Source organism: Ictalurus furcatus, chromosome 16 (assembly GCF_023375685.1).
Source record: "Ictalurus furcatus strain D&B chromosome 16, Billie_1.0, whole genome shotgun sequence".
NCBI classification, from domain to species: domain Eukaryota; kingdom Metazoa; phylum Chordata; class Actinopteri; order Siluriformes; family Ictaluridae; genus Ictalurus; species Ictalurus furcatus.
Window position 1 is genome coordinate 15,526,923 of NC_071270.1, and position 23,691 is coordinate 15,550,613.

Sequence of the window (23,691 nt, forward strand, 5' to 3'; positions counted from 1 at the left end):
AACAATTTGGAATGTCTTGAAATAGAAAGAAACCACCGGCTTGATTCAGTTATTGCAAGCAAGAAATCTGCAACCAAATATTAAGTGTTACTTACTGTAAGACTATCTGTTCCTAATTTTTTCTCACCTTAAAATTGGGTGGTCTGCCACCAAGGAGCCATGTTGTTTAACACATGCTAAGTTGTTTAACACATCTAGATGTAAATATGAGGACATGAAAGCTGAAGTACTGATCTATTGTCTCATTATTCATCTTTTGATCTCAAACCCAAATGTCTTCAACATATAGCGAAAACACTAGAATTGGCCTTGCTGTTCCAGTACTTTCAGAGGGGACTGTATAACACTTAAATTGCTCTGAGACTCTGTTCATATGTATGTTCATAATGTGTTACATTCTGTGCTAATTAGGTTTTCTAACTTGACATTCTCTGTGTATCTAGAGTGAGTAATAATTTGGCCTTATAACTTGTTTATATAAATTTTTGTCCCATTTTCACTCCTCCAGAGTCTCTGATAGGAAAGGTGTACGTAGAACAGATCATTGAGAGGCTTCATGCTACGCTGTCTGAGGCGAAGGGCATGTCTGATGCTGGCAACATGGAACCTCTGGTCTCCTTCATATCCAATGTAGCCTTTAACTTCTTCTCATCAGTAAAAGGCTGTCTCCTGCTGGCTGCCGCCGAGGACCTGCTGCTCTCTATCTTCCAGCTGTGTGCTCAGGATCAGATGATAACGCACCTCTCGGGTAACTTTAAAGTATACAAAGCGTACATTTTTGTGTAATTTCTATTTTGACTGGACAGTGTATGCTTGCTTCTAGTTTCTTGTCCATCAATGTAGTTTTCAGCTTTAATTTAGGAAAAAATAACCTAACACTGAACAGTTCTTCAGTATGTATTCATAATTATTTTCATCACCCAGTACTGCTTAAATTGCTTATCTTATTTGACTTTGATAGTAGTCTGAACTCTAAAAATGTAAATGTGTGTGTATCAGACACTCTGCGGGAGAAGCTGAAAAATGCATACACTGTTGGAGTGCACTCATTGGTCACGCACTTGGGGGCAGGTGTCACAAAGGGTACCATCCTCCACAGTGCTGCAGTCTGGGTTAAAAACCAACTTCTCACCTCTCCTCTCAATGTGAAAAGGTACCACTCACCCCTGTTCTCTCTTTATACCTCTTAGTATGTTGAGATGTTCTGTATGAGTGATGGCCTTTGAAAACCCCTGACAGGGTGAAATTGTGTGAATATATGTGTGTGAGTGTAAAAATTTTTTTACAAATTATATATATATACATACAATATGTGTGTGTGTGTGTGTGTATGTGTATATATATATATATATATATATATATATATATATATATATATATATATATATATATACATACAATATGTGTGTATATAGGTCCCAAATCGATTCTATGCTATTTTATAGTATAAATAGTGGGTTGTGTGTTGACACTAAAAATTCCAACAAGAAGTGCACTTTGACTGCAAGGACGATGCAGTTATTCAAGTGAAAACATGAAGTGTGAAATGTTGGACACTTCACGCTCTCAATGGTCACAGCTTTGCTTATGTAGCGGAAGAGGGGAGGGGCTACCAGGCACTGACGCTGACTCAAATTTGCTCAGAACAACTTTTTTTTTTTTTAAGTGAGTGTGAAAACTTGAATAAATACAAAATACACACTAAATTAAGGTGTAATTACTATGTTTTGGTTTTGTGGGGCACTATGGTCCACGTTTACAGTGCCAGTAGCCATAGCCATAGCCACAACCACAACTTACCACATTGATTGTGGATCGTGCAAGCAAAAAAGCACCGACATAAACAGTAAAATGAAGAAATTCATTTGCGTTGACTCTGGCTAAAGTTAGCAGCATCGTATTACGTGCGCTTGACGTCATTTGCCATTGACTTGGAAACAGCTTATACTTCCGATTAGTAAAAAATCATCAATGTTCCATTTGAGACAATACTACCCTTCTAAAGTTCATACACAAGATGTTGGAGTACATAGTGAGTAATGTAAGTGCATAGTGTACTGTATAGTACATCATTTGGGACACAAATATATAGTTTTGAAAACATGCTTTGCTGACTGAAATGTGTTTCCCTTTTGCTCGTATGTCAATTTCAGTTTTGAGGGCTGGTTATCGCCAAAAGTGAAAAGAGAGGCTGTGAATGTGGCACATGTGCATCAGCCAGTATCTGATCACAAGCTGAATTGATTAGGCTTATGTCCATTTCACTAGGGCATGTAGCCATCCAAAAAATGTGATCAAAGCCTGATGTTTGCTGTGTGATGAGACCACACTTGGCTAGCAAGGCTTTAGTCATCTTTAGACAGACAGACTGATTTTTTTTATTTAGCAGTCAGTCAGAACTTTGTAAGAAGAGCCTAGGTGAGATTTTTGTCTTTTGGTGAAATATAGCATCTTAAAGTGTAGTGTTAAAGTATGCTCTGGGTAGAAAAACCCTACTTTAGAGAAAAGTGGCCTTTTTTTTGGCCCTTTGGCGGATGTTGCCACAGTGCCCACTGAAACCAAGCAGGGTTGAGTCTGGTGAGTACCTGGATGGGAGACCTCCTGGGGAAAACTAAGATTGCTGCTGGAATTGGTATTAGTGAGGCCAGCAGGGGGTGCTCACATCTAGTCTGTGTGGGGCCTAATGCCCCAGTATAGTGACCGGGGACACTATACTGTAAAAACACCACCGTCTTTCAGGATGGGACATTAAACAGAGGTTCTGACACTCTGTGGTCATTAAAAATCCCATGACACTTATCATAAAAGAGTAGCCCTGGTGACCTGTTGAAATTCCCCTATTCACCCTTATGTATCATGGCCCCCTGATAATCCCCATCCCTGAATTGGCTACATCGCTCTCTCCTCTCCACTAATACCTGGTGTGTGGTGGTGTTATGGTGCACTTTGGCTGCTGTCGCATCATCCAGGTGGATGCTACACACTAGTGGTGGTTGAGGAGACCCCCCCCCCCATAGTATATAAAGCGATTTGAGTGTCTAGAAAAGCGACATCACAGTGACGTCAGAGAGTTTTTCCACAGACTGCTACACGAATATTCTTCCAGCACAGAGGTTTTGCTAGACATGTTCAACACAAGCCTATAGATTAACAAATCATTTTGTGAGTTAATTAATGTTGTGTGATGGGACTTGATCAACAATCTAGCTTCAGTTTACACACTGTGTTCCATAACTAAACTGTCTAACTTGAACAGTATTATTTATCTGATGCAGGTCTAAGTTATATATCGATTTGTTAGAAGATTTATCTCCCTCTTATTATTCACTGTGCTGTTAAGCTGAAGAGTGATCATGTGTGTGCTGTGTGCAGTCTGCAGGTTCTGGTGCAGGCGGTGCAGAGCTTAACTGACACTCTAGCCCAGACGAATGGTTGTCTGCTCTCTCAGTTCATCAGCTGCCTTACTCCAACAAATGAGGAGTGGGCCAAGCTCAGAGAAGCCCTGCCACCTCAGGTACACAGCCGCTTGGTTGTTTTCTGCTTGTAACATAGCCTGAGTTTTTTGTGAGGTTGATTTAAAACTAATCATGGCCTTTACAGCTCAATTCAAATGTTGACATAATGAACCAGGCCAGTTATTTGTTGATTGAAGCAAATTGACTAGTGAAAATCCATTTAGACATTGTGCTGTATTGCAGATATTCAATTTGTACATTTTCATGCCTTGAAATATGATGACTTCTATATAAAGTGCAGATAAAACAGGATAATGTATAACCTCTTTGCTAAACAAATGTGTTTGAATTGCAGTGGGTGAAGCGGTCCTTGCTGTGTAGGCATTTTAGAGCAATTTGCTCGTGTCCTGGGATGGAGGTGTGGAAGGTGAGGGGCTTGAACACACTCCCCGCACACCTGTGCGTCAGTGCTCTTCTGGGCAAGATAATCTTCAGTGCAGTGCCATCTGACGAGCAGCAGGAGGAGATAGACACCTCTGAGTTCTCTGATCTTGGACACACCGGTGAGGCAGGAAGCACTAATACAGTATAAAAGAATGATAGAGAGCTAAAAAAAAATGAGCCTGTAGTAATTAACGTAAAGAGATTAAGACACACAAACTTCTACTGAACACATGGGAACGAAAATTGTAAATGTTCTCTTAATAGTCAAAGAAAACAAATTCTCCCAAGGACGTACAGCTCGATATAACATCTGGATATTAACAATATATTACTTGTACAACCCGGATGTCTGGTTTAAATGAATTTCTTGTCGTGTTTAGGTGCAGAAATTCTCTACGCACTGCAGTGGTGTGAAGAGATGGAACGTTGCCTTGGCTCGTTGTCTGACTATCACAAAATGCTTCAAGACTGGGACCTGGTTCAGAAAGTGCACACAAGCAACTCGGATAAAGTCGCCGTTTTGGAAACACTCTTCACAAGGTGAACCCATTTATCTATGCCCAAATTCTAATCTACTTAAATTCCATTGCATTGATTATTTTCTAATTAGTTTGTCATTAATTACCAATATCCATGTTTAGATGCATGTTAGAATGACCTTCCCTGATTGCAAATGTGTTTAGATTTATTTTTAATGAGTGCAATTAATCCAAAGTTTCGTGTTTGGTTAAATTGCAGGTCGCGAGAAGATTGTGCCCTCTGGTCACTGACTTTGGCAAACTATATTCAGAATAGCAAATCAGCTGCCAGTCGCATCACGAGTCTCTATGATAACGTGGAATGGTAAGAGAAGTACTAAAGGTTTGGGCAAGTGTGCTTTACTATTTCATAAAAGGTTACCACAAAAGTTATTTAAGAACACGATAAAGGTTAATATATGCTGAAATGCACAAGGCTCTTTTTTTTTAAGGAGGTCTTTTTAAAAGTAATATGAAGGGATGTGAACTTGCCTAAGGATGGCAGAATGGTACTTTTTGACAAAGTTTTTTTTAGTTATACATCATAGCTGCCATGATGTACAGTATAGTGCACTATAATGCTAACCCTACATTTCCTTCAGCATCTAAGGCCATTGCTATAAGGACAAATGGAAACTGAGTAGCTGTAATTCACAGGGTATCTGTGCAATTTGTAATTTTATTTTCCAGATTGAATTATTTTAATAAGTATTTAATTTGGCACAAATGAACGCTCCAGCAGTTTTTCAGTCTAATCTTTGGTTATTGTTTATAAGATAAATCCAGATTACCTCAGTGGTGCTATTTTCAATACACCCCCATGTTAACTAGGTGTACAGGTCACACTGTGACTGCTCTCCAGTGCTTTTAAATTGATACTCCAATGCTCAGTTTGAATTTTAACCAGCGTGAGGCAGGGCGATCAGCTGGACGTTAGACGAGTTATCACACCGTCCATAACTGCATCCATGGTATGGTGCAGCTTTGTATTTGCAAATTACCAAATAGTAATCTGTTTAGCAATTAGCAGTCAGTGATATAAAAATTATATTTGCTTAACCTGAAACTTCTATTAGTAATTTTGAAGAAAAAAAAATGAATGCAGTGTCAAATTTATAGGTTGCTAACAAATTACTTATTGTTAGCAAATTTTTGTGAATATACAGTACACTTACTGAACACTTTATCAGGAGCACCTATAGTTCTAATCACTCTTGCAATTATTTAATCATCCAACCGTGTGGCAGCAGTGCAGTGTGTAAAATCGTGCAGATACGGGCCAGCAGTTTCGGGTGATGTTCACATCCACCATCAGAATGGTGAAATATGAAAAGCTCAGTGATTTTCACCATGGCTGGTTTGAGTATTTCTATAACTGCTGATCTTCTGGGATTTTCACACACAACAGTCTCTAGAGTTCACTCGGAATGGTGCAATAGAGAAAAACATCTAGTGAGCTGCAACTCTACAGACGGAAACAACTTGTTGATGAGAGAGGTGTAACGAGAATGGCCAAACTGGTTCAAGCTGTCAGAAAGGTTACAGTAACTCGGATAACCACTCTGTACAATTGTGGTGAGCAGAGAAGCAGAGAGTCGGGTGAGCTACAGTAGCAGAAGACCATGTCAGGTTCCACATCTGTCATCCAAGAACAGAAAGCTGAGGCTGCAGTGAGAACAGACTCACTAAAACTAGACAGTTGAAGACTGGAAAAACGTGGCTTGGTCTGATGAATCTTGATTTCTGCTGAGGCAAACAGATGGCAGTGTCAGAATTTGGCACCAAACAGCATGAATCCATAGACCCAACCTTCCTTGTGTCAATAGTTCAGGCTAGTGGAGGTGTGTAATCGTGTGGGGAATGTTTTCTTGGCACAATTTGGGTCCATTAATATCAATCATCACTTGAATGCCACAGCCTATTTGAGTATTGTTGCTGACCATGTGCATCACTTCATGCCCACAATTTACCATCTCCTAATGACCACTTCCAGCGTGATAATGTACCATGTCACAAAGTAAAAATTGTCGCAATGTGGTTTCATGAACAGAAACATGACCGTGAGTTCAATGTTCTTCAGTGGTCTTCCCAGTCACCGGATCTGAATGCAGTAGAACACCTTTGGGATATGGTAGAACGGGAGAGTCACAGCATGAAAGTGCACCTGAGAAATCTGCAGGAACTGTGTGATGCAATCATGTCAACAAGGACGTGAATCTCAAAGGAAATGTTTCCAACGTCTTGTGGAATCCATGCCACAAAGAGTTGAGGTTATTTTGAGAGCAAAGGGAGGCCCTACCTAGTATTACTATAGTGTTCCCTTTAAAGTGCTCAGTGAGTGTATCTTAGCTGGTGTATGTAATAGCACCTTAACATACGTAATTTTAATCTGAAACACACATGCTAAATTTACACCACATATTTATTATTAAGTATCGCATATGGCAGTATATTATTCTTATAGAAAAACTTTCACAGCTTTTGTATATGGGAGCATTTCTAACATTTAGCGAAATCGTCATATCTTCGCCGCATGGTTGACTTTCTTTTCAGTTTTTAAGGTACAGCAGTCTGGAGCAAAATAGAAATAGGGAATCCATTTGAAAAAAAAATGGTGCACCACCTGTAGTTGTTATTGTTGTTGCTTGTTCGATGTGTTTGCTGTTAGGACAAGGTGTTAGGGTAACCACTGCAACAAACACCAATGGCTGTCAAAACTTTCTTTATAGGACTGTTTTGTGGGAACATTTTTATTTGTTCTTTTTCTTGATACCTGGAATTATTATTTTTTTAAATGATCAATTAGTACCTGCAGATACCCTGATTCAGGATTAGAGCTATTCTTGAGCAGCTCATCAGCAACAGCTGCTTCTGATGGAGCACTAATGTAAAATCTATTAACACTCCCCAGCTGGGCTTGCTTAAATAAACCATAAAGCATGGGCAGCCTGAAAAGAGCACCATTTAATGTTGATGTGTTTCTTTTCCTCTCCTTTTTGTGCGTGCGTGCGTGCATGCGTGTGTGTGTGTGTGTGTGTGTGTGTGTGTGTGTGTGTGTGTGTGTGTATTAGTTTCTACCCTCTCTCAGAGCAGAATGTGAGCACTATACAGGTGCTGTGTCCATATATGACTACTACAGAGAGAGAAGCACTCATCGCGCTGTCCATTGCTGAATTGCTCAACTGGCAGGAGAATGAACAAGATTGTGCACAAAGTAAGATTAATGATTTTACACTTAAAAAAAAAAAATGTTATTTCAAAAAGCTCACATTTACACACACACTCCAGGAACCAGTTATTTGTCATTCAAATCTCTAGGATTTTTATGAGCACACTCAATAGGGTAGGTAGATGACTAAATTAGTTGATTTTATATGCAGAAAGAATGCAGGTGTGCTTCAGCAAATATTGTTGCACTACTCCACACACTATATACACTCACCGTTTAGTTTATTAGGAACACCTCTACACCTGCCAATCATGTGGCAGCAGTGCAATGCATAAAACCGTGTAAATACAGAATCTTCAGTTAATGTTTACATCAAATATGAGAAAGGGGGGGGGGGTGACTTTGACCGTGTCTCTAAAGAAACTGGACAGTTAAATATTGGAAAAACATCATCTTCCAAGTCTTTTCCAATCTTTAGCTGTCTAGTGCTGTTTCGGTGAGCCTGTAGCCCCAGATTCCTGTTCTTGGCTGACACAAGTGGAACGTGATGTGGTAATCTGCTTCTGTATCCCATCCGCCTCAGGGTTGTGTTGACGTGTGCTCTGAGATGCTTTTCTGCTCATCAGAGTAGCTTTTTGACTTCCTGTCAGCTCAAACCGGTCTGGCCATTCTCCTCTCATCTGTTTCATTAACACTGTGTTTCCATCCACAGAAATGATATTTTTTTTCTCCAATCTAATGAACATTAACTGAAGCTTTTGACCTGCATCTGCATGATTTTATGCATTGCACTGCTGCCACATGATTGGCTGAGTGGATAACTGCATGAATGTGCACATGTACATTGATGGCGTTCCTATAAAGTGAACAGTGAGTGTATATATGGAAGACAGCATGGGTCTCCTGACCTGTGGACAGCCTGTGAATTCCAGCTACTTAATTTGCATTTATCCTTCTGCATCTATAGCAAAGCACTTTTTATAGTATAGGGTTGGCAGTACAGCACACGATCCATCATGTCAACAACCATGGATTCCTAAACTAACTCAGGGTTTCCTCTAGGTTTTCAGAAGGCTTAGGTGCTGTCTGGGTTCCAGGGGGTGGTTGCAATTTTTCTTTTTTTAAAAATTGTTTTCAACCATTATCCTTTACAATATTTGTGAAAGAAAGCTGGCAACACTTATTGTACTTAAAGTCAAAAATCTATTCATTTCACCAAATAACATGGTGAAATACATAGGCAATTATTTTGAAAATGCAACCAAAGGACATAAAGGAGACCGACCGAGAATTTCTTGATTTATTTTAACTGCAAATATCCCCACTTTTCTAGTTTTGTTGGCCCTGTAAAATCTTTTAATGAATCTTTTTGTAGTCTAACATCCATAGCTACCTAAGGCTGTGTTCACACATAATGTCGGCACCTGTTTTACATAATAATCCTATGGAGTAGAGCGTGTTTTCAAAAATGCCCTGAGCTTCTTTTGGGATGCTCTCAACTGCATTTTGGAACAGCATTTTTCCTATTTAAAAAAAAATGCTTTGACCAGCGCTTTCCATCATAAAAAGACGTTACGTGTGAACACAAGTTAACTTTGTTTAGCTACCAAGCCACATTAGATACTAACATTAGGTCAGTCGAGGTATCTTTATGTAACATCAACTAACTAGCTTCACTGGCTAATGTAACTTACAATCGTGAATGTCTATGTAAGTTAGTTAGGTTAGTAATTTCTTAACTTGTAAAATAGGCTACATCTTAGTTATATCTTTTCTCTGTCTGCTGTCGCTGTTGTTAACATCTAGAATTATTACTCTCGAACAAAAAAAGGTTATACTTCATTTATTATTTGAGGCTTACCTTATTGATGGCTTGCAACTTGCTTATCCGTGTCAGTGGTTGTAAGTACCGAGTTGACGGTACAGAGAAATATCCAATCACCTTAGCAATGAGCATTTGAATCACAGAAACGTTTGTCCAAACACTGATTGCTGATTGGCAGGTCATTCCTGTTGCCAGCTTACATTTCTGTTTGACATCAAGCCACCTCTCTGTTTTTAATTTTTTTTTTTTATCAGAACATAGCAGAGATGGAAACTCGAGTCTGCGACTTGGACTCGAGTCACACTTAAGTTGCAGAAAAAGACTTGTGACTTTACTTGGACTTGTGAACAACTGACACGAGACTTGACTTGGACACATGAACAACTGACCCGAGACTCGACTTGGACTCGTGAACAACTGACACGAGACTTGACTTGGACTCGTGAACAACTGACTCGAGATTTGACTTGGACTCGTGAACAACTGATCCGAGACTTGACTTGGACTCGTGAACAACTGACTCGAGACTTGGCTTGGACTTGAAGACAAAGACACATGAAAAGCACAAGTCATTTTGGTTTGGCGTTCCCGATTACGTTCTCTCGTTACTACCCCACATGACAGCATCAAACACTGCATTTTTCTATTCATTCCTTATTCATTCATTCTCTATCAATAGAATATATGCTGCAGCACCAAATATCACATCAGTTCATCTCTAAACACACCAAACCAGCATTATTATATACAAGTGAGATAACTGCAAGGTGTGTGTTCATCACCCTTTGGAAAAGTGATGTTATATCAATGAACAACAAACAATAACAGTATAGCCAAGTCTTACCTTGTGATAATCTTTGTGTCATTTAATTTGAAAAGTAATCAATTAATCCAAAGGAAAGCTGCAGTGTTACACAGCCGTCAGGGGCCCCAAAGTATTAGCGACCATATGCATATATATGCAAGTTTACCAAGTTAAATTGCATCTATACACGGGGGTTTTGGTACCCTCGGCGCTCCCTGGGAGACTACCTTACCTATCATTGCTTGATAACTACAACAAGCTACGGCAACTCAAATTGCTCAAAATACACAGCACGTTTTTTTTTTCTTGTGCTGACGGTCTCTCCGTTCCAAATGGTATAAATCACCCTCCGAAGGGCACTTTGACGGGAGAGTAATCAAGCTGGTCAAGCTGGAAGATTTCTTCAAACTGAATTTCCAATAAAAATGACTTTAAAAATTGAGTTCCGCGTGACCACTACTTATAGTTCGAAAGCATTCGTTTTTTGTTTCTGTATAAAAATTAAATTAATGATTTAAGTAAAACCTTGTGTGCTTTATTAGACAAATTTTATTAAATGAACATGACTTTCTGTAGAAGTAGTTAGTTTCAATATTTCAAAAAAGGTTTAGCCTCATACACTGTTAATTACAATAACTAGCTGAGAGAAATATTGCTAAAAATAGAACAAAGACTTGAGACTTGACTTGGACCTCAAAGACTTGAGACTTGACTTGGACCTCAAAGACTTGAGACTTGACTTGGACCTCAAAGACTTGAGACTTGACTTAGACTTGGACCTCAGAGACTTGAGACTTGACTTGGACCTCAAAGACTTGAGACTTGACTTGGACCTCAAAGACTTGAGACTTGACTTGGACCTCAAAGACTTGAGACTTGACTTAGACTTGGACCTCAGAGACTTGAGACTTGACTTGGACCTCAGAGACCTGAGACTTGACTTGGACCTCAGAGATCTGAGATTTGACTTGGACTCCATCTCAAAGACTTGAGACTTGGACTTGGAGTTGGAGACCTCAGAGACTTGGACTTGGAGACATCAGAGACTTGTTAACATGTCTGGCACATGTTAACAAGATCTCTCACTGTTATTTTTACATTCATTCTGATATGTCGCTTTTTTTTTACATTCTTTCAGCTTAAGGTGCTCCGCAGAAACACTTAGGCGCTGCGCCTAAGCCTTTCTATCATAGGGAAAACCCTGACTAAATAATGCTGAATAAAAGATAACTGTTCTGCCATCTTTCGTAAAAGCATGTATTTCTTAACAAGCCAAAAGTTCACATTACAATTTATTTTAGTGCATTTCAACATAAATGAACCTTAATCAATTGTCAAAATTGCTGTTAAGAAAAGATTGTCTTGTGCTTACTGGAATGTTTTTGTTTTTAGGTGTTTGGGCATGCCTAGCGGTGCTTGACTGTTGTCTGCAGGCTGCGACTCCTGTTGAAGAAGAGATTCTGCTGGCTGTTATGGCCACCATGCTCGAGTGGCGCAACAGCAAAGAAGAATGGTTTCTCTTTAACAGGTTTGTGGATCTGTGTATAATTTTCAGAAAGAATGCAGGCCTAGTGTAATGAATAATACTGTATTAATAACGACACCATCTCATCAGCAACTTCTTTACGTTGGTGAAATAACAAAAATGCTCAAGCAAGCTACACTTGAAGCGTCTGAATATTTTAGCTTCACTTTCCAATTGCTGTCATGCTGTCTGCCATAATCAGTCTCTGACTATTACAGAGATACAGTTTGTTCATAAAGCCATTTACATATCTGACCACAGCATCACATTTTCACAAGAGGATAACGTATTTAAAGGTGTATAGGAGTTCATCGTTTGCTTTGGGAAACGGCTGGATATATTAATTGTCTTGTTCGGAGGTTTGAAAAACATTCCCAAGTCTCCGTTTCTCATCTGTTCATCCTCAGTGACCTGGGGAAAGCATCTGCCGCACAGCTGGCCCTGCCTGTGGAGATGATGCGCTTCCTATCTCGGCTGGTGAATCATTCTCCCACAGTCCTCGGCAACACTCACTGGGACTTCCTACTGTGCTCCATGCTGGCCTGGCTGGAGGTAAGATGCTCCTTGTTTGGTAGTTGTTCATAATTGTTTTGTCATCATTTATTTTAGAGATGAACCATTAGAACTGAACCAGGCTTGTTCTCATATGCAAGTGTTTGTGTGTTTGTCCATAGACTGCCAGTGAGAGCAGCAGGGCCTTCTGGAACCCGTGTGTGCAACAGTTTGTTCAGGCTAACTGTGAGCTGATTGTCACACTGAATGAGTTCTTCACAGCACCACCTGCTGGTGTAATGGAGCAGCTGCCCCCTGATCTCAGCTCCGAATGGCAGGAGTTCTTCGTGGAGGGAATCCACAATCTGCTACTGCCTCTACTGATCAAGATTCCCAGTGAGTCCTGCTTTATTTACAACTTTATCCTTCAGCGTGGTTACAACCATCATCACATTTGATTGGTTTTATACGGGAAAGTGTGACAGCCACTCTACAATTTCTAAATTATTTACTACAGACCAGTTGACATCGGACATCACGTCGCGTCAAGGTTCATGTCAAGCATCACATCAAAACTTCATTCACTTACATTCGAACAAGTTTCAATCCACGTCGGCCGAGTCAGAGGCATGATAGAGCTGTGTCAAATTCGAGCCTGTGCCTCGTGCTTCCCTTATTTTACACTTCAGCTCAGATTTATTTTTTTGACTTGCGCATGAGCGAAGAGTAAAATCCACTGAAATCACAAAACCACACTTTCTGTATGCTGTATTTAAACTAATATTCTCCAAACAGCAACACGGGGGAAACAAAACAAACACAAATATACTGATTATTCTCTGTCTCGTCATGTTTTTAGGTGAACGGTTTTGTAATTGCAGCTGGCAAATCATGTCAGACATAGTAGGTTTAGTAATGAAGGCTCGAGACCAAATAAGATTTAGCAATGTAAGTTCATGTTCTCCTTCTTTTGTTTTGTTTTTTTGGTTGCTTTAAGATATCCGTTTTGTTTTGTTTTTTTGTATTAGCATACACAACATGCCCGGCAGGATTTCGGGTTAGGATTAAATCCTTTTGGGGGAATTAATTTGTCAGAGTTAGCCCTCACTCTTCCTAGATGGTAGCTGTTGAGTGATAGTAGGTGGTAGGCAGCGGGTAGAAAATGATTAAAGGGAAAAAAATAAAACTAAAGGGAGCTGAAATTCTTGTCAGATAACCTGCGTTTGTATTGAACTGCGTTTGTGACTGGCAAGAGTTAGTTTATCATGAATTATAAGAGGCAATCATGTTCCAGCATCTAGTTTTGCAGGGGAAAGGGATGGGCTCCTCTAAAGTTGGATCTCTTTCCAATTAGCATATTCCTATAATCTGGATTTCTTGATGTGGGTAAAAGTTTAGCCATATTTCTGTTATCTATGACATTTTTACAGAACTAGCACTTCAAGCTATTTATTATTCATCATGGTGGGGGGGGGGGATAAAACAAGTCTTGGGAATTAAACCAAGTTTTGGGAGTCTTGTAGTTTTAATTTATTTATTTTATTCATCAGAACCCCTGATGAGGCTGCAATTTATTCAAACACTTGGCTAAAACTAGCAATGTGAACAGCTATCATTTCTATGAATAGCTGGAGTACTGAACACATGGTGCGTTTTAGCCTCATTTATGCAAAGGATGTTTTTTTTTTTCTTTTCTTTTCATCCTCAAGCTTGCTGGCCTTAAAAGTAACATTCAGAAGCTGTTGTGAAACAGATTCTTTAATGCCTCGAGCATTAATTCCAGACTAAATCTGACTATGGTGTTTTGTTTACCGTAGTGGAGTTTTCTGAGCCAGATGAACCGATGTTCCCATTGGCTGTGGTGGAGGCGGTGGGTGAAGCTCTTGGGCACATTCCTGTCCAGCTGCTCACACACAACACACTCCCAGCTCGGTTTGTGGCCGACCAGAGGAGCAGTCTGTCCGATGCCTTGCAGACACTGCTGAACACACTCACACCGCTGCTGTTGTTCAAGAGCCGGCCACTGCAGCTAGCTGTCTACCACATGCTGTACAAGTAAGCCAGGGGCTAATCATTATACAAATTCATTTGGAGTGGAGCAAGAGCAATTCAAAACAAGAACCGTCATACAATAACATACTATAATGGTAATGGAACCACTAGTTCAAGTTGTTAGTGTTGGTGTTCTCTCTCTCTCTCTCTCTCTCTTTCTCTCTCTCTCTCTCTTTTTCTTTTAAAATAAAATATTCATGTTTTTTCAGGGTAATGCCTTCCCTACCAGAAAGTGACAGCGAAGGCGCCAGCACCAAATCTGAAGATGAAGACGAGGAAGAGCCATCCTTGTAAGATCATACATCACGCAGTCATACTGTGCAATATTGTGGACCAGTTACAGAACTGGAAACAACAACAAAACAATAGAAACCTTTTAAATTTGTTTTGCATTTTAAATTTTTGCATTGACGTGTGACTTTTAATAGAAAGCAAAAGTCACAAATTTATGAGAATAATGATTATGCTATAGTGAAATATGCTTGTAAAAATCCATTAGCACCTTAACTTGTGTACTTTTTAAACAGTCTATAACTGAGAACAGCACATTAATCAGGAGCCATCCCTAGGGTTGTGTTTCTACAGGGAGCAAATGAACAAAATCAATGTGAAACAACTCTACGGCCCTCTGTTTTGCAGGTCTCCTCCGGCTGCGGTTATGAGTATTGTCACAGCCACAGAGGAGCTGGTGGAGAATATTTTGGTTAGTGTAGAAGTGGGCGAGTTTGCTGTTGTGCAACCTCTCAGCATGGAGCACTGTTGCATCCTGGGATATCTGTTGGCCTGGAAACTCCTTCTCATCTTCTTTAAGGCTGCACCTTCCCAGGTATAGTACTTGTCACACTCGGTTTCCCAGCGTGTCTTCTTTTTTACTCACATGAAGTTTTATTTTATTTATTTATTTATTTATTTATTTATTTATTTAAATTCAAGTGCAGGTTTGGGTTTGCATTTTAAACAGACAAGCATTTATGTGCTTCTCTATGTAATGCGGTTGTAAGTGGGTTTACTCATCCACTTGGGATGATGTTGTGTTACAGCTGCGTGTTCAATACTGCCTGCATTTAAAGAAGACTCGTTCACTGCATAAGCTGCTGCTGCACCTGTTTCGGCTCATGCCGGAGAACCCAACACTGCCTGGGCAGATGGCAGAAACGGCAAGCAGAGAGCCCAAAAGCTTCTTCACTGAGAGCCTGTCTCTCTCACTGCATCGTGAGTACATTCTCGTTTAGGTTCATGTTTAAGCTCACTTATCACAAATTAGAGCCATGAGGAATTTATGGCTGGTTTAGTCTCTCTTTTAGACATGCCTCCAAAAACTTCAGAAGGTCAGAAAAACATGTGGGCCGGCCGATTTGGGAAAGTGCTCCTTAGTCCACCGCAATCAGCCATTAGTGATATAGGGCGGAAACGGACGAGAGCTTCAGCTCTGCATCTCAAGAGTCTCTCATCTAAAGCATTCATCTAATCACAGCAGCAGTGTTGGGCTCTAGTGTCACCTCAAGTAGTAACGCTATTAGCTTAAATAAATTCCCACTAGTAAAGTGATAGCATCTCTACATTTGAAATCCAGTAGCTTATGGTCTTAAGAGTTCATTCAGTCATCCATTCATCTTCAGTAAATGCTATATCGTGGTCAGGGTGGCATTGGATTGGGAGTCTATCCCAAGAAGGGCAGGAGTACACCTGGATAGAATGCATGTTTTTGGTAGGTGGGAGGAAACCAGAGAGCCCAGAGGAAACCTCTATGGACATGGGGACAACACTCAGACAGTAACCTGAGATCAAGATTGACCCAGGGAGCCCAACACTGCCTGCAGCTTCAGTCTTAATTTGATTATTTTGTTGACTGAGTAACATCGATAAAACTTGTTAACTTCTTAACATTCCTTATGAGTTCTTAAACAGTTGTGCCCAAAAGTTTGTATACCCCTTCCAGAATCTGCTAAATCTCAATACTGTTAACAAAATAAGGGGACCATAAAAATCCCATGCTGTTTTTTATTTTATTTTATTTAGTACTTACCTGAATAAGCTATTTCTCATAACAGATGTTTACATATAGTCCATAAGACAAGATAATAGCTGAATTTATAAAAAATTACCCTGTTCAAAAGTTTACATACTGTGTGGTGTTATTATGACTGTTATTATGTTTTGTGATAGTTGTTCATGAGTCCCTTGTTTGTCCTGAGCAGTTAAACTGCCCACTGTTCTTCAGAAAAATCCTCCAGGTCCTGCACATTCTTTGCATTTCCAGCATCTTCTGCATATTTGACCCAACTGTACGTAGTTAATTAAATGACATATTTGTTACATATATTTTACGTTATTTATTGCTCTTTCAAGGGCCAGGTTCATTTGCAGTCAGTGTTTAGAGACAACTGGCCGATTTCTAGTTAAATTGGAAGGAAAAGGAGTGCAAATTGTTTGACTGGCTGTTTGATTAAGTTCTTATTTGTAATTAGCAGAAGATAAACCATGACATCAATCATTGCTGTAGCTTCAGATGTTAAGTTGCACTTCTATGAAGGATCCCTTTAATATAGCTGATCTACACTAGTAACATGTTGCAGCTTAGTTTGAACAGACACACACTTTCACTTGTTTAGTACACCACTTCCCTTGCAAATACCCAAGAACCTCATACATGAATGTTCCAAGTTTTCAGAAGTTTGTTTCAGGTGGTTCTCGGAAGCATTTCTGATAAAGCAGAACATTTTTTTGGTTGGATCTCAAAATTCAGTACGTCTTCAGTTTTGTGTGTGCTCACTTGTGTGACAGAGAAGGACGACTTGCAGTCTGAGGTTCCGCACTTGGCCTGCTCTGTATACTACAGCGCTCTGAAGGATCTGCCTGCAATGGTGCGTCTGTGGTGGAACAGTCAGGAGAAGCGTGTGGTTAGCACCGTGGATAAATTCACCAGCAAATATGTGAGCAGTGTGCTATCAGCGCAGGAGATTGCCTCAGTGCAGTCCAGCACGCAGACCTTCGACAGCATGACGGTGAGACACAGTGCAGTAAACTCGATATCAGGCTTTCACATGCTGCGACAAACACTGTGGAATGGTTTATGCTAAACGTCAGCTGGCGGAGGCTTGTTTGGAATCGCAGACAACTGCTCAGAAAAGGACTGTTAAATAAAACATAGCACTGGCAGCAATAATGCTTTGATTCTGTCTACATGCTTGCACACTTGGAGTGTGCTCAGGAAAACAAGTAGCATTAAAAATGGCTTGAGTTCACTGAGCTGGAATACCGCTATTGCTCTAGATGATAAGTGGTCAAAACCGGCAGGCAGGTCCAGTATACGATTAGATTTTTCATGCAAAAATAGTGTTTTATGAGAGTCTGTGGGTGCATTTTTGTGTAGTGTTAATCCACAGGGAGCTAAGGTAATTCCATTTTCTTGTATGCATATCCAGAGAATGTTTAAATTACTTTAGTAAACCTAAAATGCTGGCTGCTTTGCTACTGTATTGTTCTCACTAGGGGCCATTTGAAAGAAAGAAGAAAGTCAAAGGAAAAAAGTGCAATCTCGAAAGCTGATTAAATGGTCTATTAATGAGAGCTATAGCCTGTATAAAGCCTCACGTTTTGTTTGCATATACCACAATATCATGATTGTTGTGTGTTATGTGTGTGTCCTGTTTTATATTAATAGTAAGCTTTTCTCACATAATTCAGAGCTCTCTGGATCTGGAGTTTTATTATGGAACGAGACCTGCACAGATTTTATTACAGATGTCACCCTGTGAATCTAATACCAGCCAAAGGCTGTTTGTTGAACTTTTATGTGTACCAGTAAGGCACCTGTCTGTGTTTACAGGTCAAAGCCCGCTCTGCCACACGGGAGGTGATCGCGACATACTCAGTGGATGATATTTTTATTGAGCTAGTGATCCAGCTGCCTCAGAACTACCCGCTGGGCTCCATTATTGTAGAGAGTGGCCGCAGGGTCGGTGTCGCAGTGCAGCAGTGGCGCAACTGGATGCTGCAGCTCAGCACCTACCTTACACACCAGGTAGGAAAAGATTGGATGAAAAAGACTAATGAAGTACACTGGAGTTTCCTCCTTAACTGTTACTGCCATGTCCAACACATATAGTATATGGCCAAAAGATTGTGGACATCTCACCAGGTCACCCTTATGTGCTTATTGAACATCCCTTTCCAGATTATTTCTGTTATAATAATCTCCACTCTTCTGGGAAGGCTTTCTACTAGATTTTGGACCGTGGCTGTGGGGGATTTGTGCTCATTCAGCCTCAAGCGCATTAGTGAGGTCAGGCTTTGATGTTCGACAAGGAGGCCTGGTGTCAGAGTTCTAGTTCATTCCAGAGGTGTTCAGTGGGGTTGAGGTCAGGGCTCTGTGCAGACCACTTGAGTTCTTCCACTCCACCCTTGGCAAACCATGTCTTCATGGAGCTTGCTTTGTGCACAAGTGCATTATCATGCTGGAACACGTTTGAGCCTCTTTGTTCCAGTGAAGGGAAGTTGTAATGAAGCAGCATGCAAAGTCATTCAAGACAATAGTGTGCTTCCAACATTGTGGCAACAGTTTGGGGGAAGAACCAAATATGTGTGTGATTCAATCTGAACATTAGTAGTGAACTTGAGTTATTAAAGTCTTGCACATTTGCATAACAAAGACCTTAAACTCCTCTGCCAGTTCAATTGCACCCCCAACCCCCCCCCCCCCCTTGGAGCCAGGAACAATACACACAAAGCTATGTTAGAAATAAGAATCGGGTAAAATGATTCCCAATTAACAATGGCCAGAGACACATCTTCCTGTAGCTCTTGTCTGGTTTCACGCTGAAGCTAAGCTAAGGGTTGAGCCTGGCCAGTACCTGGATAGGAGACCTTCTGGGGAAAACTAAGGTTGCTGCTGGAAGTGGTATTAGAGAGGCCAGCAGTGGGTGTATGTCCTAATACCCCAGTGACACTATACTGTAAAAACAGCACAGTCTTTTGGGATGAGACATTAAACCGGGGTTCTGACTCTCTGTGGTCATTAAAAATCCCTGGGCACTTATTGTAAAAGAGTAGGGGTATAACCCATGTGTCCTGGTGAAATTCTCCCATTGGTCCTTCTCTATCATTGGCTACATCACTCTCTCCTCTCCACTAATAGTGGTGGGCGTTCTGGCGCACTATGGCATCCAGGTGGATGCTACACACTGGTGGGGGTTGAGGAGATCCCCCCGCCACATACTATGTAAAGTGCTTTGAGTGTCTAGAAAAGCGTTATATAAATGTAACTGGAATTTACTGACAATTCCTTTTGATAATGGAATTCAGTTTTGAAATTAGCTTCAACTTCCCTTTTCTTTTGATTACCATTGCATATAAAATAGTTTCATAGGAAAACAACTGTCTAGAGCTACTATCACTATTTCACACCTAGACTTTGGTATACTCAAATACTAACTTGCCTTGCAAATTGTATGTGACTGTGTGTACCGTGTATGCTGTGTGTAGAATGGCAGTATAATGGAAGGTCTGTCTCTGTGGAAGAACAATGTGGATAAGCGTTTTGAGGGAGTGGAGGACTGCATGATTTGCTTCTCTGTCATCCATGGATCCAACTATTCACTTCCTAAGAAAGCCTGTCGCACCTGTAAGAAGAAATTCCACTCTGCTTGTCTGGTAAGTATCAGATCCCTCCTCTCTCTCTCTCTCTCTCTCTCTCTCTCTCTCTCTCTCTCTCTCTCTCTCTCTCTCACACACACACATTCACACATTCTCTCTTACACGCATGCATGCTGTATCTCAAACACATGGTAAATTGTTCATCCTGTGCTTTCAGTTCTTTGTGTATAATTCTTCATGCTTTTTTTTTTCAGTATAAATGGTTTACATCAAGCAACAAGTCCACATGCCCCCTGTGTAGGGAGACCTTTTTCTAAACTCCATCACGGACAAATGATTGAATTTTGAACATTGACACAATGGGGGAAAAAGAGCAAGAAAAAAATATTCGGCCTATAACATAAATCATTTTGAGTGAGACAGAAGTTGTTCTGGTCAGTGCAGCCCATTTTAGTGATCGTGCAGGCACTGGCCTTTACACCTCTCTCTCCTCACTGAGAAGAATGATGAACAAGACTCAATGAAATGGCATGGATTAGACCTATTTACTCAGACCAGAGAGACTGACACTGCATCCAAGCTGTCTGTTCCATGGATCGGGCTGGACTGGATTGGACCGCCTTGTTGCATCTCTTTCATTTTGTTTTGCAAAAGGACAATGTTCCTGAACCAAGATGCTTCGTTGCATATCCTGTTATCACATGGAGCTGATAAAGGATTGTCAATGACAACATCATTTTAAAGTAATCTTTAATTTCATACATAAAGGGAATATTTTTGTGTTCTGTAAATCCCGGTGCTGTTTTCACTGAAATTGGCCCGGATATCAGAATATTGTGTGGTGCTATGCTAGGGACCATGTTAATCAATTGTATAGAACCACTTCATTTTCTGATTTATAGTAAAATTGTTATATGATGTTTCTGCAGTCATTTGCATAGACTCCTACTTCCTTCGTTCCTTCCTACTAATGTACAGACTCTTAATGCAATCGACCCATATTAAGTCAGACATTTACAATGCTTTTATCTTCTCTCCAAGGGTGTAATAAATCGATTGTTAATTATAATAACAGCATTGGTGTTAGCAATATATGACTCATGTAAATGCTGCCAAAAAGTCATTCATGCTTTATCCTGGTCAGGGTCATGATGGATCTGGAGCCTGTCCCAGGAACACTGGGCATGAAGCGAGAATATACCCCACACACACATTTGCACATTCGTTCACACCTACCTTTTAGTGTATCCAGTCCAACTGCCAGCATGTTGTTGAGAGGAAACCCACACGGACGATATGCGAAATTCACAGATATAAAACAACACACAGAACATAGATGAAGTTGAGATTAAAGCTATGGTGTTCCAAGAAAACTTGACTATAACAATAATGTAGCATTTGAAACCAACCATGCACATATTATTTTGTCCACTCGCTACAAGTATTGTCCTCTGGAAGTGTGTACAAAATATACTCCCTGGTGGTTTTGACAAATGTGTTCTGGTGAAAAAGCATCTGTTCTGGCGGCCTTTATAGGAAGAGTGCATTATGGTTTTTTTTTTTTTTTTAAATGATTCCCCCTCTCCCCAGTGTAAACCCAACAGGAAATAGTGAGAGGTGACAAGAATTTGTGATCAAATCACAGCTGAACAATCTGCTGAATGGTAAATATTTAATAGAGGTCGTCAGTGAGGATCAGTGTGCCAGATAAATAAATAAGATAAATAAACAGCCTGTCCCTGTTTGCCCTGCCTGTGTCTATTTACCAAAAGTTTTGTCTTTTAAACATGCTCAGCATTTAGTTAAATGTCCAATCAATGACATTGACACTCCAGGTCATTTCAGAATTCATTACTGTATTGCTGATTGCAAATTGTACTATTGGTGTATTGTGTATTTCTTTTCTTTTTACAGTGGTGGTGTTGCTCTGCTTCTGATTAGTTATATTGTCAACGTAAAATTTGGTGAACCAATATTCATCCCATTTGAGTGTCCCTTTTTTCAATACCTCTCCAAGGTCTACTGATTAGACAATTACCTTTAATTATATAATAATAATAATAATAATAATAATAATAATAATAATAATAATAATAATTATTATTATTATTATTATTATTACTACTACATACCTGTAGTAGTAATCACTTAGTAAGTACCCTAATCTATGTAAGACATCACAAACAAAGAATAAATTACAGGTATTAATGAAATCTATGTGCCAAATTGCTGTGAATCTTATGTATATGATCCAAATAAAAGACATAGAGTTTGTCAAATGTTAATTAAAGCCGTCAATGTGATGCATTAAAATGACACATTTCTGTAACTACAGTTTTAGAACATGATCTGAGATGATTATTTTTTTGTGCAGATCTGAGACTTTTCTTTAAAGTGGTCCAGTCAAGGTAAATTATTCTTCTTCTCAGGGGGAGAAAAGCTTATTTCTTTTTAGTTCCCTCGTGTGGTGGCGCCTTGCTCCCTTTCAGGTAGTAGCAGCGCCTCAGGTTTTGGGACAGACAAGAGGAACCCTGGGGAGTGCAAGAGATGATTATTTGCTGTAGTATAAAGCAGTAAGTTAATACACCAGCACAGTGAGTGAAAAGATTTAAAGCTCACCAGGAAATTCAGCCCTCTTATTCATGATTAAAATCAATACCATTAAAGATAATAATAATAATAATAATAATAATAATAATAAAAAATCAACCAAACAAGGAAGCTGAGTAGTCAGACATGGGTGAATATATTGTGCAGAGGAAATGTATTCAATATTGCTTTACCACCACACTATCATTACCTTCACCATTAGCGGTGCAGTGAATGAATGTTAACGGAAGGATTCAAGGATGAATGAATGCAGAGTTGCAGACATGAGCAAGGGACGGAGAGAAAGAAAAAGACACAGCGTCTAGTGTTTTGTTGAAGCCTAAGAGGAGTTCAACCAGACGGCGCTCTATCATAATAAACTCTATTTCCCTTCAGTGGTATTTTATTGACTTTAATCTGCCTGGAATGCCAATAGCAATTTCCAGCTTACTGGAAAAGCCGAACCCGGTTGCCGTAGGTTCTTGGAAACCTCCCGATTAGGCAACCACTACTGGCGCCAAGTTGCCATCGTTTGTAGATCTTGGGTTTCTCTCATTGCTATTTTGGTCATTTGTTTGTATAATGGAAGTCTTGTTTTTAATTCATTGCATGTTTGAAAGCCATTAAGCAATTGAGCATGATATTTACCGGTGAGATTGTTCATAACTGAGTTTATGATGACGATCCAGCAATATTTAAAACACAAATGTTTAGGTCAGTGTTATATCCGTGGTATAACCTTTACACTTGAATGCACTGAAGGCAGTGTGTTATACCTCTCCAGTGTGAAGTACAGAAGTATTGTAATATAAACCCTAGATGGCAGTATATCATTGTGTCTTACTCGGCTCTGTCTGGGTTCTGCTGTTTAAGAACAGTTGCGTACACCAGTGTGGTTCAGTACTCTTACTGTTTTCAGTCAGCAACAACAAATGGTTTTAATCTTCAGGGTTTACATTAGTATCTACTGGGAGGTATGTGATTATACAAATGATATTATGTGCTGAATCAGTTGGATTTGAGTTTTGGCGAAAGCATGATTCTTATGATTCCCTAAGTGGATAATGTTACTTTCCATTAGATTACAGAATAACTCACTTAAAATGAGAACTCACAATGGTATGATGCAAGTCTCCGATTTTCCTCTTGCTTCCTCTTAAACTTGATCTAATTTGATCAGTATTCTCTCTTCTGTGTGTCTCTGCATGGCTCTAGTTAATAT

At 39.9% G+C, this 23,691-nt stretch overlaps 1 protein-coding gene across 3 annotated transcripts in view; it reads left to right on the forward strand.

The window, feature by feature from the left end:
• Positions 1-21,624, forward strand: part of ltn1 (listerin E3 ubiquitin protein ligase 1) — a 31,729-nt gene extending 10,105 nt beyond the window's left edge. The window contains exons 13-30 of one of the 3 annotated variants that reach the window (XM_053645128.1): positions 509-748; positions 1,000-1,153; positions 3,373-3,514; positions 3,811-4,018; positions 4,280-4,439; positions 4,638-4,742; positions 7,489-7,631; positions 11,609-11,744; positions 12,149-12,293; positions 12,416-12,629; positions 14,051-14,288; positions 14,495-14,575; positions 14,925-15,111; positions 15,326-15,497; positions 17,070-17,290; positions 18,115-18,309; positions 19,770-19,937; positions 20,135-21,624. In XM_053645128.1, the coding sequence (XP_053501103.1) occupies positions 509-748; positions 1,000-1,153; positions 3,373-3,514; positions 3,811-4,018; positions 4,280-4,439; positions 4,638-4,742; positions 7,489-7,631; positions 11,609-11,744; positions 12,149-12,293; positions 12,416-12,629; positions 14,051-14,288; positions 14,495-14,575; positions 14,925-15,111; positions 15,326-15,497; positions 17,070-17,290; positions 18,115-18,309; positions 19,770-19,937; positions 20,135-20,197 (2,972 nt within the window). In that variant the 3' untranslated portion in view covers positions 20,198-21,624. The other 2 variants (XM_053645131.1, XM_053645130.1) reach the window with 2 other exon arrangements.
• The last annotated feature ends 2,067 nt before the right edge of the window (positions 21,625-23,691 follow it).